Source organism: Pollicipes pollicipes, unplaced genomic scaffold (genome assembly GCF_011947565.3).
Source record: "Pollicipes pollicipes isolate AB1234 unplaced genomic scaffold, Ppol_2.1 Scaffold_7231;HRSCAF=8579_pilon_pilon_pilon, whole genome shotgun sequence".
Lineage (NCBI taxonomy): Eukaryota > Metazoa > Arthropoda > Thecostraca > Pollicipedomorpha > Pollicipedidae > Pollicipes > Pollicipes pollicipes.
In genome coordinates, this window is record NW_023597034.1 from 22,475,052 (window position 1) to 22,492,461 (window position 17,410).

The following is a 17,410-nucleotide window of genomic DNA, read 5'->3' on the forward strand; positions in this document are numbered from 1 at the left end:
ATGACTGGTACAGGGTCATCACGCTGATGACCACGCTGCCCATTTATCACTCGCGGTAGCCAAGTCATAGACCAAACTTCAATCTGTCATTAAAATATCGCAACACATCGCGTCTGTGCTCAGTCAGCGAGTTGAACGCAGCCACTTCAGCGAGCCGTCGTGTGCCGCGGTTCAGCCGAGCCGAGCCTGAGGTGACTCTCGTCGTATTTATCCTGGATGAGGTTCTCACGCTGGCAGGATCCAGCTGAGCCCGGTCCAATCGGTCGATCGATCTGGTATTGTAGCATCTGTCTTATAGCATCATCTTGTAGCGTCGGATTTCCGGATTTTTTTAACCATATTTCTGCAAGATGTGACGATGTACATACATGCAACCAGACGGCGCTCGAGCACTGCCGTAAATGTGTGCTACATTTGTGTGTGCATACCCTGCAAGGGTATGCTAGTCTGCGCGTTAAAAAAAAATGCATCGGGTATGAACATAACACTATCTTAATGTGTTCGGTTTTGCACAAAGGTCGGCCGCCCGAGGGTGCATGTCTCGTACTTTTCGTTTCGGTCTCCTAGCCATTGACGGTGAGGCCGTGTTCGCAGTCATTTCCCGTTCACTCGTTGATACGACTGATATTTGTCGTGAACGGCATCATTGATAATATCCCGTGAGTTGGCGTTTGACAGTGAATTGGGTTCGTTCATTGCAGGGAGACGGCCAGTCCAGCGTGACACCCCAGCGATGGAGGTCACGGACCACGAGGTGCGTATGGCCGAGGCCAACCGGCCTCAACCGCCGGGTCGCCGCCGGGTGACGGCGTTACGGCGGAGCACGTGACTCCAGATAAAACGGACCAACTGGCATTTGGGGCACGGTTGGGTTGATAATGGGTGTGAGCGCTCTACGACCAGAGCGGCAGGATGGGGACGACACTTCATTAAGTCAATTTGGTACCTGTAAGGTAATTGTGAATTCTGGAGGTTATTTTTTCATTCATCGCCATGTGTCTAAGATTGTTGCAGGTACGTTCGCGTACAAGGATGCCACTCCGACGGCGGGTATCTGTTAGGTCAGTAACGGGCTACTGTTGCCTGTCACTGTGTCCCAGTGACACGCTCTGGGTCGAGGGTTGGCTGGATTGCAGTGGGCATGAGCTGAGCGGGTTCGCTAATGACTGTGGCGCAGTCGGCCAGTCTCTCTTCGTCCGCCTTTTCATCACATTGCGGTGCCAAAGTGAATGTTTCTGTTCATCACGAATGAGGGCACAGATTGACCTCGTCTCAACCCCAACTAACCGAAAGTGGTAGAACGCCATCGGCCCAGCCCGACCAGCCGCGCTTGTAACAGGCTCATATGGTAGCTCCAGTCAGTGGTGGTCCCGCCATGCAGAAACTAGCGACGAGAAGCGTAATTCGCGTAAGCTGTGCCCTAATGGTTTTAGGTCATTTGAGGACAAGCTAGTTGGCTAGTTCTGGTTTTCCTTAGATGTTTCCGCAACGCTTTCCTGCTTCCTGCGGCGTTCCCGCAACGTTTTCCCACTTCCTGCGACGTTCGCTCAACGTTTTCCTGCTTCCTGCGACGTTCCCGCGCATAAAAATGCTCATACGCATTGAGGAGGCTCAGAGGGTCATTAGGGGATGGAAGGGGGGGGGGGGGGGGGGGCGCTCAGGCTCCTCAGAACGTATTTAGTGACTCCCCGCTCAGCTCTGATCTTCGTTTTTTCGCCGTTGATTCAAATCATAGAAAGGACAACTATGCGTAAGTCCGTTCACCTAGCCGTATCAATCTTATTCTACGGCGGGTGACGGCCTATCTCGTACGGGGGCACAAGACAAGCTGTGTCTCGACCGGCCGCGAAAGCAGGTTTATGTCGGGCGCTGTGAGTTTGTCTTCCGGGACACGGCAGCATCGACCGGTCGTATGCAGGCCCGGGAGCGGCCAGGCGCCCAGGGACACGGTCGCGGCTCTGAACATTCACCGGATGGAGGTGTGACCTTTGGGCGAGCCGTTGCGTCGGGCGAGCGCGAGAGCGTTGCCAGCCAAGGTCGCGCGCCCGACCAGGTGTGACGTCATCTTGCCATGGCCACGCTCCGCGCGGCAGTTGATGCGCACCTGTCCATGGTCAAGCTGCCGATGGCAGAGCGCTGTTCATGCTGTGAGCGCTTTTGTTACCCTGGCCAACCCGGCTGATGCGAAATAATGGTGCGTCGATGTTGAGAATCACCGAGCGTTAGGTTGGTCCGTTAACGTAAAGGAAATGTTCCACATTTTAAGATATTGAGGCAAGTATCAGATATGATGAAATAAGCTCAGTTCTAAACATGGGTATACTTTTAAGTGAAAAGACTGCTCTAGACAATACGAATTTTCTGTCTGGCAAATATGCTCCCTAAAGACCTCGTTGTTTGATTACGTTATCATGCCTTGCACAACATTGATTTAGAGCCAATTGACGACCGTTATGTCTGGGAATTGTGCCCACGAACGCCAGGTATGAACGACTCGACAATTGCATTTTTATTCGCATTGACCGTCGCATGGCTGGTGGAATGACAGGATTTTTTATTATGGTGTCATCGCTGCCTGAGTGACCTTGAAGTAGTCTCCGAAATAGTCTGCACATCTTTGCGGGTGTGTGGCTCAGAGACTACAGGCGTTTGGGCCTCAAGAAAGGGACGGCTGCGAAATGCACTGAATGATCTTCAAGATGGCTATTTCAGTTCAAAACCCAATACAAATGTGGAACACCATCTTTAAAAGGGATATTCCACATGAGAAGAATTTGAGGTTAGCTTCAGATATGATGGAGGGAACTCACTTGTGACTATTTGTTTGCCTTTCAGTAAGAAAGGCTGCTTTAGATAACACAACTTATGTATTTAGTAAATATGTTCTTAAACACGTCATCGTTTGATGATATTGTAGAACATCTTTATGATGTTAGAGTCGCTGCCAGGCTAATCGTGTCATAACTGCTGCTGTACTGGTAAGAACTGCTGCTGTAGTGGACGGGCTGACTCATTTGAAGCAAAACAAATCGTCAAGAGGTGGGGGAGGGTTTTTCTGAACCCAAATGTCGTTATATACTTGTGTTTTGGCACTTTCTCGTGATGTTTTTGTTTGTTTGTCATCGTTTCTTGTAAGTTTTCAACTTGCATCAACATACCCTGATATGACACTAGTCTTATGTTATTCGATTCTTAGTGTTCTTTCATTCACCACAGGAAGCACCGCCCAAATTCCTGTATGATGTGGCATGGCACAAATCGTGATTCGCGTTCAAAACTTGCATGAAAGGGAATAGCCAGCTTTTTGGATTTTTCACACTTCAATTTTTTGCGTGCATGATTAGATCGCAGGATTCCGATTTTATCGATGATACCAATTTCTCAAAATTCTTCTGGAAAACTCGGAAATGTATTTAAATAAGTTTTTTGTCTGGCTTTTCTCAACGTGCGTTATGCGATATCTTCAGTACACCAATTCGCTAAAACTCATACGGAACAAATGGTGCGAGAGCTTGAAGCCGTCCATTTAGGGAGAAGTGCTAACAATGATGTGGCCTTTCTCACAGCATTCTAACGAAACCTTTCACTATGCGTTTGAATTTTTCCTTGTGGCGTATAGCGTAGCGACTGTTCGAAGGGTTCTATGGCCTTGTAAAGCATAGTTTATTTGAACGCTTGTTCCGTCCAAGATTGCGTTTATGAGGCAGGTACACACTATCGTCATATCAGCTGGTTTAGCGAAGCACATGTTCCACCAAAGCACTGCTCGTCAAAGCTCACGCTGTGCGTTGTGATAATTGCAAACGATGATATCTACCGCCAACATTCTTACCCAACCAACATACCAATGCAACATGTTCCCACTACCACCATCATGGTAGATGTAAGCACCACGTAATTTAAGTGAAGATATTTGGTTCTACTGCTACAGAATATTCTATCCTGAGCGTACCAGCTTTACGTTGCATTAACTCACTCACTACCTACCCTAAACATCGTTATCATGGCGTTAGTAACTTATTCGTACCATCGTTGTAAACCTAACAATGGTTGAATGAATTGAGCATATGCGTTTATTCTGCTGTTCTGTTCAGTTTGCTTTGCCTGTACGTAATGCCAGCATGGCCCATTGCACAAACAAGTGTGCGAACAGTGATCTGTAACAGAGTCACATGTGCGGAGATGGAAAATTGTTTAAATGATTAGCAAGATGTTCACAATGTTTAAATGATTACCAAGATGTTCAAAATGTTCCATTCAACATGCGAAGGCGGGTTTTCCAAAATGTTGCATAAAAGTAAGGTTGATTAGGTTAGTTTTGGTTAGGATAAGTTATTAGGCTAGATTGGCTTAGGTTAGGTTAGGTTAGGTTAGGTTAGGTTAGGTTAGGTTAGGTTAGGTTAGGTTAGGTTAGGTTAGGTTAGGTTAGGTTAGGTTAGGTTAGGTTAGGTTAGGTCAGGTCAGGTCAGGTCAGGTTAGGTTAGGTTAGGTTAGGTTAGGTTAGGTTAGGTTAGGTTAGGTTAGGTTAGGTTAGGTCAGGTTATGTCAGAACAACACCTCCACGTCTTGTTGAAACAGCTTGTCACGGGCAGCAGTCAGTGGTTGTCATTCAACATGAACATCAACCACTGAAGACCTCCAAGCAGTAAATGAACACATTGTTTGCCAGGTGGCGGATCCAGAGGGGGTAGGGGGCACGGAGCCATGGTCCCTCCTTGGGCCACTAAGGGGGCATAGCTAGAAGGCTGCGAAGGAGCCCATAGCTTGCCGAAAGACGCAGGTTTTTGTCACAAAACGCAACAAAATTGAACATGTTTGGGCTTCCAGACGACCAAGAACAGTCGCAAGCGAAAGTGAAAGGCCTGGGAGCAGAGAAGAGTAATTCTTCACCGCCACTGTAGCACCTTCAAGACTCTTATGGATATCATTTCTAAATATTGCTGAATGCAACTTACGCTGTTAATGCTTTGTGACAACACTGCGCTTCTTTCCCGCCGTCACGACCGCCGTTGTGATGACAACGACCGTGCGCACCTCGACTGGTGCGAATGAAAAAAAAAATGTCTGGGATTGACTCAGCGAGTGGTGATGTGTTATCGAGAAGTTGGTTGGTTTAAGTTTGAACCACTGCGTCCATGATCCATGCGTTACTCTCAGTCCCAAAGCCAAAATGCGCTCCGAAAAGATCAGTGTTACAAACGTCATATGGGACGAACCAAAACCATAATATAGCATTTCGTTGAGTTCGCAGGTAATAGCTTCGTGTTCGCGTATCTTGCTTTGTCTAAATAGAGTGTTTCAAGCCTTCGTAGCATTTACTACACAAATATTCCGACACATTAGTACGTTGCAAACATTACGCGCCACACACATTGGAAAAGCAACACAAATGAAATGTATTGCTTTCATGATGGTGAGTAGAGAGTCAAATTAAATTTCTCCAGCAGGGTCCGCTACTTCAGATCGAAATTCTGAGCTGCTCAGAAGGATTTCCAGAAGACTGGTATTATTGGCCTGTTTGTGGTACCCCGAAAATTCGATCCCACCTAGCGTAAAACGTTGACGTGCCGACTACATTTTACAATCAACTTCTTGCAGCCCATCAAAATTTGGGTCAAATCAGTGACGTTGCGTAGAAATCATCACACTTTCAGAATTGCATCGAACATTGCTATATCGAATGCTAAGGTATTATTAAGTATATAACTGTAAGATGGAATGACGCAAATGGTTTCATGCAATGGCCGATACAAGACGTTATCTTTTGTAGAAAACTTGACTAGAGATGTTAGATAGCTCGCTTTACAATGTGTAAGCAAACTATAAAATACGTTAAAAATATACCCCACATTTCGGGCTAATGTAAAAATCTTGAGTTTCTTATTGTGTTTTGCGCCTTGTCATACAATTCTATGCTCCTAACAAGGCGAGTCTGCCTCCAGGAATAAGGTCATGACCGAGTGAACTGTCGGGATCTGCGATTAATCTAAACAGCACTGGGGAAGGGAACTGCATTGCCAACGGGATACTATGCATCAATTAATGCTGTTTATTTTTTAGTCCAAATAACGCGGTCAGCATATAGCATTGCAGTCAGTTGCTAAAAACCTTTCCCGATTAGTAAGCATTGGCACTAAATTTTCTCGAGGACGCACTGGCACCGTGTGACGAAAGAAGAAAGAATCTTAGTCCTGGTCTGAAGTGTTGACCACGTGATATGACTGGAAAATGAGCGGAATTAATACTTGCTCAATATCCTGTTGACGATGCAGTTCCACTCACCAATGTTATTTAGATTAATGCCATGTCCTAAGGACTCACCAGATTGTTTTTGAAATACATGCCAAAGGTGGGATGCTCGGTTCAAGGCCAACTGATATTCGTTGCTGTCACAAATCGTGCTGACGTACGCCAGGCGCCAATAAAGTGTTGATCATATTGGTATTGACCTTGAGCACTGCATGGCCATTGAGGTGGCGGTATTCGCGTGACGCGTCTGTAGCGTCATGCATGTCTGAGTGACTTTGAAATAGCATACGCGAAACGGTCTGAACAAGTCCGGGGTCGTCGAACTCAGAAACAAGAGGATATGAAGTCCTAAGAAGTGCATGAATGTGAACTGCACTGAATGATCTTCAAAATGTCCGCCTCAGCTCACATCGCCGCACAAACGCGAAACATTCCTTTTAAGATGCATGAGATTAAGTGTCAACAAATCAAAGCCGAGGCAGAGACGTTACCACAAGATAATTGAAACACGAGATGTTTTCATATCGCATGTAAAAAGGTGGCGCAATCGCAACACGCATTGTTGATGTTGCTTTGAAACAAAGGGAGTTTCGTGAAGTCTTGGATTCGCCCCCGGAATGCTCCTGCGATTGAAGGTGATGCAATCATGAAAACTAGGAAAAGCTGGGTCGTAACATGCTGCTGCTTGTGCCCTTATGCATCGATGGCATTCGTTAATGTGTTTCAGCTGGATCCGAACACCCACCATGAGATGGGAAAGGGCAGCGAGGACCAGGAGGCGCGAGGTACACCTCGCGGCGAGAAGCTGGACATGCTGTTCGAAGTAGATGACACGCCACCATGGTACTACTGCGTGGTTCTGGGATTTCAGGTAAGTCAGTTCGACTTTCAAATGACTGAGATGAGTCCTGTGCTGTAGGTGTCTTAGATCTGCACAGCGCTAGTTGTGATATGGCTATTTCATGGTGTTTCTTCGTCACTGGCCGTGGTAGGGAGAATCTGTTGGGAAAGACATAGATGAACCGAGAGAGGCTCCGATTGTTTTTTAAGTGGTGTTTTTAATAACTCGGAATAATTGCGTTTTTGCTTAACCCCGCCGGCTCTCGAAAATGATTGCTGACCGTGGTAATGGCCGTGCAGGACGCAAGTAAAACAACAATGCTCCAAAATAGCTGTCGCCGACCACAACGTCTTCTATAATTGTATTCGGCTTTTGCTATTTGGCTGCTATTGAACAGCGCTTCGGCTGCTGTGCCCATTTGTACTCTATAATTAGAGTATATATCATTGCAATATGATATAACTGCACCGACGGGCGTTTCGTCGCGTTGCGCAGTCCCAATATAGTCGTCTGACATGGATAAGGGATCATGAATGTCGTCGGTGCTCGGAGCGAATGGGCAGAAACATCAAACATTTCATGCCTGCCGTATCCTTCGTTGATTGAAACTGCCACTAACGCCCAACGGGTGTTATGCGTGAAGGACTGGAAACCCCATGGCCAGGTACCACCAAGAAGATTTTTGGTATTTTCGGTCAACAGTCTTCGTTATCATTCGTCTTCTTCGTCGTCAGTCTTCGATCTTCAGCCATCATCGACAAATGCGATATCTTCTTTGATGTACTTCTCCGTTTCAGACAGCGAACAGCATTAAAAGGCTTTAATTACTCGTCATGCCACTGGTATTGAATGTTCAGGTATTGGACGTGCGGCATGCTAGTCCCAGTCATACGCATGAGGTGCGTGGATGCGTTTTCGCGACAACACATAGTTCGACAAAAAATGCGTTTATGTCTGTCGAGAGTGCATTGAGTGTGCTCTGTCACTGTTGTATTTATTTCTTCACCTACTGTAGCCAGTCTGACATTCTGTTTTGATGTTTATCACTTCCGTCTGACAGCAGTGTTAGTTGCCATATCCAGCTTGAACTCCTCCACTTCGCCATCCGCCTCTGTCTGGCAGCAATACCTGACGATGTTCGGAAGCACCGTCTCCATCCCCCTGATCATCACGCCAAGCATGTGTATGGACGAGAGCGACCCTGCTCGGGGCTACGTGATCGGCACTATTCTCTTTGTTTCCGGCATCGTCACTCTACTGCAAGTCACGTTCGGCGTCAGGTGGGAAGTCACGCGACAACAGCCCTTTCTGAGTATCACGTACAGTGCTTGGTATTTTGTGGCGATGATTTGTGTGCACGACGAGATCGCTTGGCGGCACAAGTATATGCGTGCTGTATGTGTATGTGCTATGCTGTATGCGTGAGTTATATCGGGTAAGTACGAATATCGCTCGCATATTTTCTTCGGGATGCATTTTTCCCCTCGCTTATCAAAAACAACAAGCGATTGTTGAGGAGAAGACGTGAGCTCATCGGTATCACTGTCATCTGGGGCGCAGTCAGGATTAATGGTGGGGGCGAGGGGAGGGAGGCACCACGATTTTTGACGCGGGGGCAAATTTTGACGAGCGAGTTGCAGCCCATCGACAGTACTTACGTATTTCGAACACATTAACGGACTCACAAACGCTGATAGGTACAACACCTAGCGTATCAATGAGCTACCGATGCTGGTTTGTCCTGGTGCCTAAAGCAATTGTTTCATCTGCGTATCGCACGTGTTGACTCAGCTATTCGTTGGCCTCGTTTCTAAATTATGACTGTTTGGCTACATGTCGCTGCCCATGGTAGTGTCTGTAAGATTTAAAAACAAGTTGTTTCCTGATGACCAAATTGCAGTTGCACTCAGTAGCGTCGTATTAAAAAAGCGACGCCGAGCGTGACGAAGAGATCTAAAGCCCCATCAGCCCTCCCCCTTCCCCCACCATCGCTGGCTGCGCCACTGCTTTGGACTCACAAGTGAAATAGTGCGAGCTCGATGCTTACTGCCTGTTGTACAACAACTTTCCGTTCTACGATTGGATCTCAACGGCAATGACCATACCTGCCGCACATACACGCGGTTGTTTTACATGCCGATGTTTTTCTATTTTATACGTATATTGAGATGCCTAGGGTAGGACCGGCATCAAACGGCTGGCCGGGAGCCGCACGCGAACAGAATACGGGCGACCTTGTTAGGACATATTCGGTGGTAGCACTGAATATGTCCTGTAAGACCGTCTTTACCATTCGCAGCTCGGTCGACAGCGTCGTCGTTTGGCGCCGCTGCCGCTCCGATCGTGTCACCGTCGTCTGGCGCCGCTGCCACGCCAACATTGGCGCCTGATCTGACGCCGCGGCACTCTCTGCAGGCTGTCGATCGTTCAGGGCGGCAACTTCTCCTTCTTGACGCCGACGCTGACGCTGCTGAGCCTGCCGCAGTGGAAGTGCCCCGACCCGGCGATGCGGGCGCTGCTCTCGGATGACGAGCGCTACGAGCTCTGGTCGTCGCGCATGCGCGAGGTCCAGGGCGCCATTGCAGTGTCGGCCATCTTCCAGATCGTGCTCTCCTTCGGCGGTACGCGAAATCCATCACTGGACTCGTTTTTTTGTCACGAAGGGAGAGAGCGCCTTTGCAACCGGGAAGGTTTGACCACAACTCGAATAGTTACCTTAATCATCGGCATGTTTAGTTGTGAAAAGAACATTATCGCGGCCAAACATTTGAACTGGGAAACACACCTCGTTTTCTGTGAACGCAACACCTAACTCTCATGCGCTATCATGGGCCTGCCAGCTGGCGGGTGGCTCCTCGACTGATGCCCGGCAGCTTCTCTGTCGGGTCTCACTCCTGACTGACCTCCGTCCGCAGGGGTGATTGGCCTGCTGTTGAAGATCATCACGCCGCTCACCATCGTGCCCACAATCGCCTATGGCCGGCCTGTCCCTGTTCCAAGAGGCCAAGAAGAAGGCCGCCACCCACTGGGGTGTCTCTGTGCTGTGAGTGGTACAGACGGCCGAAGCTGCCTGACCCTAGGTGACGCTGAACAATTTGAAAGACGAGATAAAGACGGCCGAATTGTTTGCACTAGCTGACAGAACTTGACTGGTAAATATTTACTCTGCGGATGGGACCCAGCTGGACTGTGAATCTGGAAACGTCTGGACGGACAGAAGTGCAAACGAGACATACGCGAGCACAACAGCGCCATGCATTGGGTTTAACGTCAAGTAGCCAAGTGTTTTGGAATCGGCGATTGTGGAAGATAACCTATGTTTATATTTCGTGATGCCTGTTCAACATCCCAACAACTAAAAGAATCGCAAACCCTGCCAGCTTTGACGTTCTTGCCATATTTCCCAACCTGCAGGGACGATCCCTTTTATGATTCTTCACCCCATGTGCGAAACCAAAATCCGAAAACCAGGGCAGCAAGATGCGGCCGTATCATATTTTTGCGCGATTTTGATGCGTAGCTTTTGACATACCTGCTCAGTAAGGCTGTCTCCATAAAAAATCCGTCCACCAAGGTAGCTTGAGGCCTTCTGCGTTCATCACATGACGTATCATGATCTTCAGCTTACATGACCTCTAACTTGTGGCATGCATATACGATTATGTTATTGGTACCTGCGAAAGATCCATATATATGACGGAGCAATTTTCGTGGTTTGCCGAGGTGTGGCCTATAAGTGACGTTGCTGTTCGTGTAGTCCACAGTTCGTGTAGTCAGACATTTTGGTTCGCGGTAGGGCGGTAGGGCAGGCTGTTTAGAGATCAGCTCCAAGTGTTGGTTTGAGGAGGGCTCGACATTAAATTATGCTTGCAAGGGCCACGAAAACTACCGACGGCTGGCTGTTGTCCAGCCGCTTCACATTTTCAAAACCGTTAGTGAAGAAAACATGGCGTACAGTGTCGAGAATGCTTCGCTTAGCGTCCGTATTTTGGAATGCGCGCTGGCGTGGGAAACTGCACACCTTGTCTTCGTCCTTAAGTCAGCGTAACGACACATGACTGTGATGACTAATTCAAGATCACCAAATTATTCCAACGTGTTTCCTACATGCTGATACCGATTTTGCAATGCGTTATTGCAGAACCCTGTAATCCTTCTACGTCACTTAACGCGCGAACCGGTTGGTTTCAACTGAAGAATTAGGCAACAGCTTGTTAACGACCTACGCTATGCTCAAGTTGTTGCCGTCCACTTGAAGGCGATTTGCCTGATACGAAGCAGTAAGGATGGTACCCCTTCCCCATCTGTCCAACTAACTGACTGAGTTTTCCGACCTTGGGAATGAAGTGGAACAGCCGCCGCGCAGCGCCGCCACATTGCAGACGCACTGCTGACTCTTGTTACATAACGTCCAGTTACGTAACGTGCGGGCATCTGGCGTTCCGATACGATGGACGATACCAACAGAATCTTTTTGACACTCGAGCCCAAGTGAATCGGGTTGTGTTACAGATATCTTACTATATATATATATATATATATATATATATATTATATATATATATATATATATGCATATATGCATGTATATTGCAGTCAGGCTGGGACTAAGTAAGCTTAACGAACAACGAGTCGGGCAACGACATGAACATAAGGGCTTGGAATATTCTTAGCCCTAACGGAACTCGAACTGAATCGTCATTTCCTTCAAGTTTCGAACAAATTTGAAGGGCACATTCTGATACCAAAACATGGATATCTAAGGTTGATGAGATGATGTCCGGTATGGATAGCAGGGCATTGGTGCACCTGTTGTGTTGCATAGAGTTTTATGTGCTAGTTTCATGTCGCTGTGGGTATGTTCGGGTCGGAGTTAATCTCATCCAGGGTGCGGGACTCAGGGCCTGGCTGGTGAGGCGTGGAACCAGCTGGCCCTGACCACATACGTGCTTAGGGTGGACTCGATGACTCGGACTCAGTGACTCGGTTCCCGGACACGAGCGAAAGATATCGTGACTCGGACTCGGACTCATATCGTGACTCGGATTTGAACTCATATCGTGACTCGGACTCGGGCTCATGGTTTGGGATTTACACTAGACCCGTGCCCTGATAGTGACTAAAGGAGAGATTGGTGCTGGTGCGCGAATATAGGTGGCCCTAGTGACTGCTGTATAGGAGGTGCCTCTGGCGGCCGGTCCGTCCGTCTGGCAACGCCAGCCTCACCAGCAGCAATCCGACTAAGCAGCGCTGCGCTGGGCATAAGCGCTGCTTGAGTCATATCCTGCACTTCCTGAGTCATATGTTGAAAATGATCGAGCAAACTCAAGGGGATAAATTAATGGTCGGTGGAGATTGACTGGAAAGAAAATGGGTGACTAGCTGAGCCCTGTAAATAGATATCCTTGCAAACAATGGAACCTAATTCGACATAAGCGGCACCTATCCACCACTGGTACGCATGCCATATGGCATGCCATAATTCATCTGATTATACGCTGCGCATATCTTCCGTCCGCGTCCGTTGCGCGTCGGTGACCCGTGACCTGTGATGTCACCAGGACGATGTTGGTGGTGATTCTGTGCAGCCAGTACCTGCGTAACGTCACGCTGCCGGTGCCGCGCTGCCGCCGAGGCGACGCCGACGGCTCCCAGCGCCGCGCCCTGCGCGTGCCCATCTTCACACTGTTCCCGGTGGGTGGCCGCCCAGCGCCATGCTGGTTGCTAGGTGTGCGTGTGTGTGTGTGTTTGTGTGTGTGTGTGTGTGTGTGTGTGTGTGTGTGTGTGTGTGTGTGTGTGTGTGTGTGTGTGTGTGTTGTGTGTGTGTGTGTGTGTGCCGTGTGTGCGTGCATGTGCGAGTGCGTGTGGGTGTGGGTGTGCACCCTTCCACGAGAAATGTTTGGTTCTCGATTGCCGGCATTGCCAGTCCGAAGGTCGGCTTCAAGATTAGTGTTTGTTTGGTTGTTGCCGCGGCCTCAAGACCAGTGCTGGTGAGTGATGGCAGACTTTTGCGCTGAGAAATGGGTGTTGCCAGCATGAGTGTGGTCGGTAAAATTGGGGGGGGGGGGGGGGGGGGGGGCAGGAGACATTGATTTTGATAAGACAAAGCTGATAATGTCACCGTCCGGCACGTTTGAGAATGTCTGTTATGCTTGAAACGACGGCTGTCAACGTCGCTTTCGCATATGTGAATAGAGCGTAAACATTGGATATTGGGCTGTTTGTGTACCTCACTTACTCAGATGTTGATCAGGCAGCACACGTCAATTACGGATAAAGTAGTGAAAAGATGCCGTACCACCCATTGTGCCATGTCAGATAACCTGTCCGGAGATGGTGCCGTAACCCGATGACCTGTCTGAAGATGGTGCAGTGACCCGATGACCTGTCCGGAGATGGTGCAGTAACCTGATGACCCGTCTGGAGATGGTGTAGTTACCTGATGACCTGTCCGGAGATAGTGCCGTAACCTGATGACCTGTTCGGAGATGGTGCTGGAACCCGATGACCTGTCTGGAGGTGATGCAGTAACCTGATGGCCTGTCCGGAGATGGTATCCTAACCTGATGGCCTGTCCGGAGATGGTATCCTAACCTGGTGGCCTGTCCGGAGATGGTGCAGTAACCTGATGACCTGTCCGGAGCTGGCGCCGTAAGCTGATGACCTGTCCGGAGATGGCACCGCAACCTGATGATCACCGTGGTATTCCTCCGGCAGATTTTGTTCGGCATCGGCATCAGCTGGGTGTTCTGCGCCATCCTCACAGTCAGCGAGGTGTTGCCGCCCGACTCGCCGGCTCGCACTGACCTGCGCACCTCTGTGGGTGGCAACAGCGACCTGATCTGGACCTAAGCTAGGCAAAGGACGGCACAGAACTGCCGGGTATTGAATGGCCTGTCGGGAGTCTGACGAACCGTCACCGAGGGCAAACACTATGAATCTGTCATGCACTGCATTGTAACTGCCAGGGATTGTCAGACATTTGTATTGGCGCGTGGCGAGCGAGGACGCAGGCTGGAGCGGCGCAGCGGGAGCGCGCAGTATCAGGAGCGCATCCTTTAGCCCAGTGACGCCCACACACGCACCGTGTGGGACGGCTCATTCGGTCCCGTCCAAACAGCAGCAGAGCTGCAGAGCTATCAGTGACCTCGCTGGCGTCCGCGCAGCGCCAGGCGCGCCGCTCTGTTGCGTGTTGCCGGCCGCTGCGCGGGCAGGCCGCTGCCATCGCGCGGCGCCGTCCACTTGTCTGCCGCGCGTTGCCAGGCGCTGTACGAGGCGGCCTGGTTCCGGCTGCCGTACCCGGGCCAGTGGGGCACGCCGACCGTGCATGCCGGCCCCGTGTTCGGCATGCTCGCAGGCGTGATCGCCTCCATCGTTGAGTCGATCGGTGACTACTACGCCTGCGCCAAGATATCCGGTAAGATCCGGTTGAGGTGCTTGGTAGTTGGTGGTGCAGTAGACGGGATAGGAGTCCCCTGATGGTGCGTATGATCCATCGGAGTTAACTCGTAGCATTTCGGTCGTCATTGGTTACATATGCTTTTCATGAGCAGTCCGTTACCTTTCACTTCTCCCACTGTTGCATCCGGTATCCACAACGCAGTGTAATCGGCCAGCATGCGACGCAATTACGTCCAGAGTGCACGACGGAGCCGCGTCGGTCGTGCCCTGACGTGCGTGACGGAAGGTCATTCTGGTGGACAGTGCGACGGCGTTGATAGCGCCCCCTGCCCATGCTCGCAGGCGCGCCGCCGCCGCCCGTGCATGCTATCAACCGCGGCATCGCCATAGAGGGGATTGGCTGTGCGCTGGCCGGCGTCTTCGGCACTGGCAACAGCACCACCAGCTACAGCGAGAACATCGGCGCCATCGGAATCACCAAGGTGTGTGAGCGGCTGCCTGAGCCGCCGTCGCAGACGTGGGTGGGCGAATGCCTGAGCCGCCGCCGCAGACGTGCCCTTCTCAGACGTCTGCTGGGACAGTGATCGGGGGGGGGGGAGGGGGGCAGGGGGAGGACGTAATTCTCCAATGCTTGGCTCCAGAACTCCACGCTGATGCGAGCGATTGTCGCCAGTCATGTACGGTTAAGTTATGTGCGGCGATAGCAGCCCTGTGACCGCCTCCGGTTCCGTCCGGCCAGCGGTTCTGTGACCGTCTCTGGTTCCACCCGGCCAGCGGCCCTGTGACCGTCTCTGGTTCCACCCGGGCAGCGGCCCTGTGACCGTCTCCGGTTCTGCCCGACCAGCGGCCCTGTGGCCACCTCTGATACCGTCCGGCCAGCGGCCCTGAGACCGTCTCTGGTTCTGCCCGGCCAGCGGTTCTGTGACCGTCTCCGGTTCCGCCCGACCATCGGCCCTGTGACCGCCTCCGGTTCCGTCCGGCCAGCGGCCCTGTGACCGTCTCTGGTGCCGTCCGGCCAGCGGCCCTGTGACCGTCTCTGGTTCTGCCCGGCCAGCGGCCCTGTGACCGTCTCTGGTGCCGTCCGGCCAGCGGCCCTGTGACCGTCTCTGGTTCTGCCCGGCCAGCGGCCCTGTGACCGCCTCTGGTACCGTCCGGCCAGAGGCCCTGTGACCACTTCTGATACCGTCCGGCCAGCGGCCCTGTGGCCACCTCTGATACTGTTCGGCCAGCGGCCCTGTGGCCACCTCTGGTACCGTCCGGCCAGCGGCCCTGTGGCCACCTCTGATACCGTTCGGCCAGCGGCCCTGTGGCCACCACTGATACCGTCCGGCCAGCGGCCCTGTGACCGTCTCTGGTTCTGCCCGGCCAGCGATTCTGTGACCGTCTCTGGTCCTGCCCGGCAGGTGGCCAGTCGGCGTGTGCTCCAGTGGGGTGCGGTGATCATGATGCTGTTTGGTATGACCGGCAAGTTCGGGGCCCTCTTCATCACCATGCCGGAGCCCATTGTCGGTGGCATGTTCATCATCATGTTCTCGATGATCACAGCTGTCGGTAAGAGGTTGTCTTTTGATGCTTTTTGCTGATATTTTCCAGCGTGTGGTCAGATGCCCGTCGTGCTGTATCGATTTATGTCCGCGCTTCATCGAGATTGCAAGGGCAAGCAAGATGTAGCTTGCAAGGTTCCGCTTCACCTCAGGTGTCATGGCTCGGTAAAGGCGTATGTCCTATCTGCGTTGGACATCTGAAGATTTGAATAGATGGCTTGCTAGCTTACAACTTCATTTGTTCCAGGATTTTCTTCTCTTCAGTTCGTCGACCTCAATTCCTCTAGAAATTTGTTCGTGCTCGGATTTTCTATATTTTTCGCATTGGTATGTATAATATTGACTCTATCAGGTTACGTTCTCCCGGTTTGGCTCCTAATTGAGTGCATTTTCTGACTACTAAGTGCGTGTTATGAAAATATTAAATTAACCTGTCAAGCAGCCGCCCGTCCGGTGCATATTCAACCATGCCTTGAAAACTCTGGGTGTGCTTGTACGCTTGTCTAAATGGCAGCCTTGCCAAGCGCGCAGTTGAAGAGTCACCGGACGTGTGTGCTGACTCATGAACTCTCTTGAATCACCAGGTTCTGCCCACCTACATGTCGGAGCACAAGGACGCCGTACGGACGGGCAGCGACACATTCGACCAGATCCTGTATGTGCTGCTCAGCACCAGCATGTTCGTGGGCGGCTTTCTCGGCTGCGTGCTGGACAACACGATCCCGGGTGAGCCCTGTGCGGCAGACGACTCCGAATAAGGCCCTGAGGCTTGTTAGGTCTGGACCGGAGTGCACCAATCGCCGCCGCCAATCGTGGCCGGAGTGACCGGAGTGACTCTGACCCACCCGGACACAAACGCCGCCGTGCTGAGATAGCGCCGCCAATCGTGGCCCGGAGTGACTCTGACCCACCCGCCGTGCTGAGATAGCGCCGCCAATCGTGGCCGGAGTGACCGGAGTGGCTCTGACCCACCCCGCCGTGCTGAGATAGCGCCGCCAATCGTGGCTGGAGTGCCCGGAGTGGCTCTGACCCACCCTGCCGTGCTGAGGTAGCGCCGCCAGTCGTGGCCGGAATGCCCGGAGTGACTCTGACCCACCCCCGCCGTGCTGAGATAGCGCCGCCCATCGTGGGCTGGAGTGACGGAGTGGCTCTGACCCACCCCGCCGTGCTGAGATAGCGCCGCCAATCGTGGCTGGAGTGCCCGGAGTGGCTCTGACCCACCCCGCCGTGCTGAGATAGCGCCGCCAATCGTGGCTGGAGTGCCCGGAGTGGCTCTGACCCACCCCGCCGTGCTGAGATAGCGCCGCCAATCGTGGCCGGAGTGGCCGGAGTGGCTCTGACACACCCCGCCGTGCTGAGATAGCGCCGCCAATCG

General features: G+C 51.4%; 1 protein-coding gene across 1 annotated transcript; it reads left to right on the forward strand.

Moving 5' to 3' along the window:
- The first annotated feature begins 704 nt into the window (after window positions 1–704).
- On the forward strand, window positions 705–17,175 carry LOC119109854 (solute carrier family 23 member 2-like). The gene is given in 14 exon segments (XM_037233607.1): window positions 705–754; window positions 6,977–7,120; window positions 8,213–8,370; window positions 9,506–9,711; window positions 10,006–10,064; window positions 10,066–10,133; window positions 12,652–12,784; window positions 13,808–13,909; window positions 14,354–14,507; window positions 14,834–14,973; window positions 15,895–16,042; window positions 16,283–16,362; window positions 16,620–16,761; window positions 17,147–17,175. Coding segments are annotated over 14 exon segments (1,584 nt in total). The 5' UTR covers window positions 705–733.
- The last annotated feature ends 235 nt before the right edge of the window (window positions 17,176–17,410 follow it).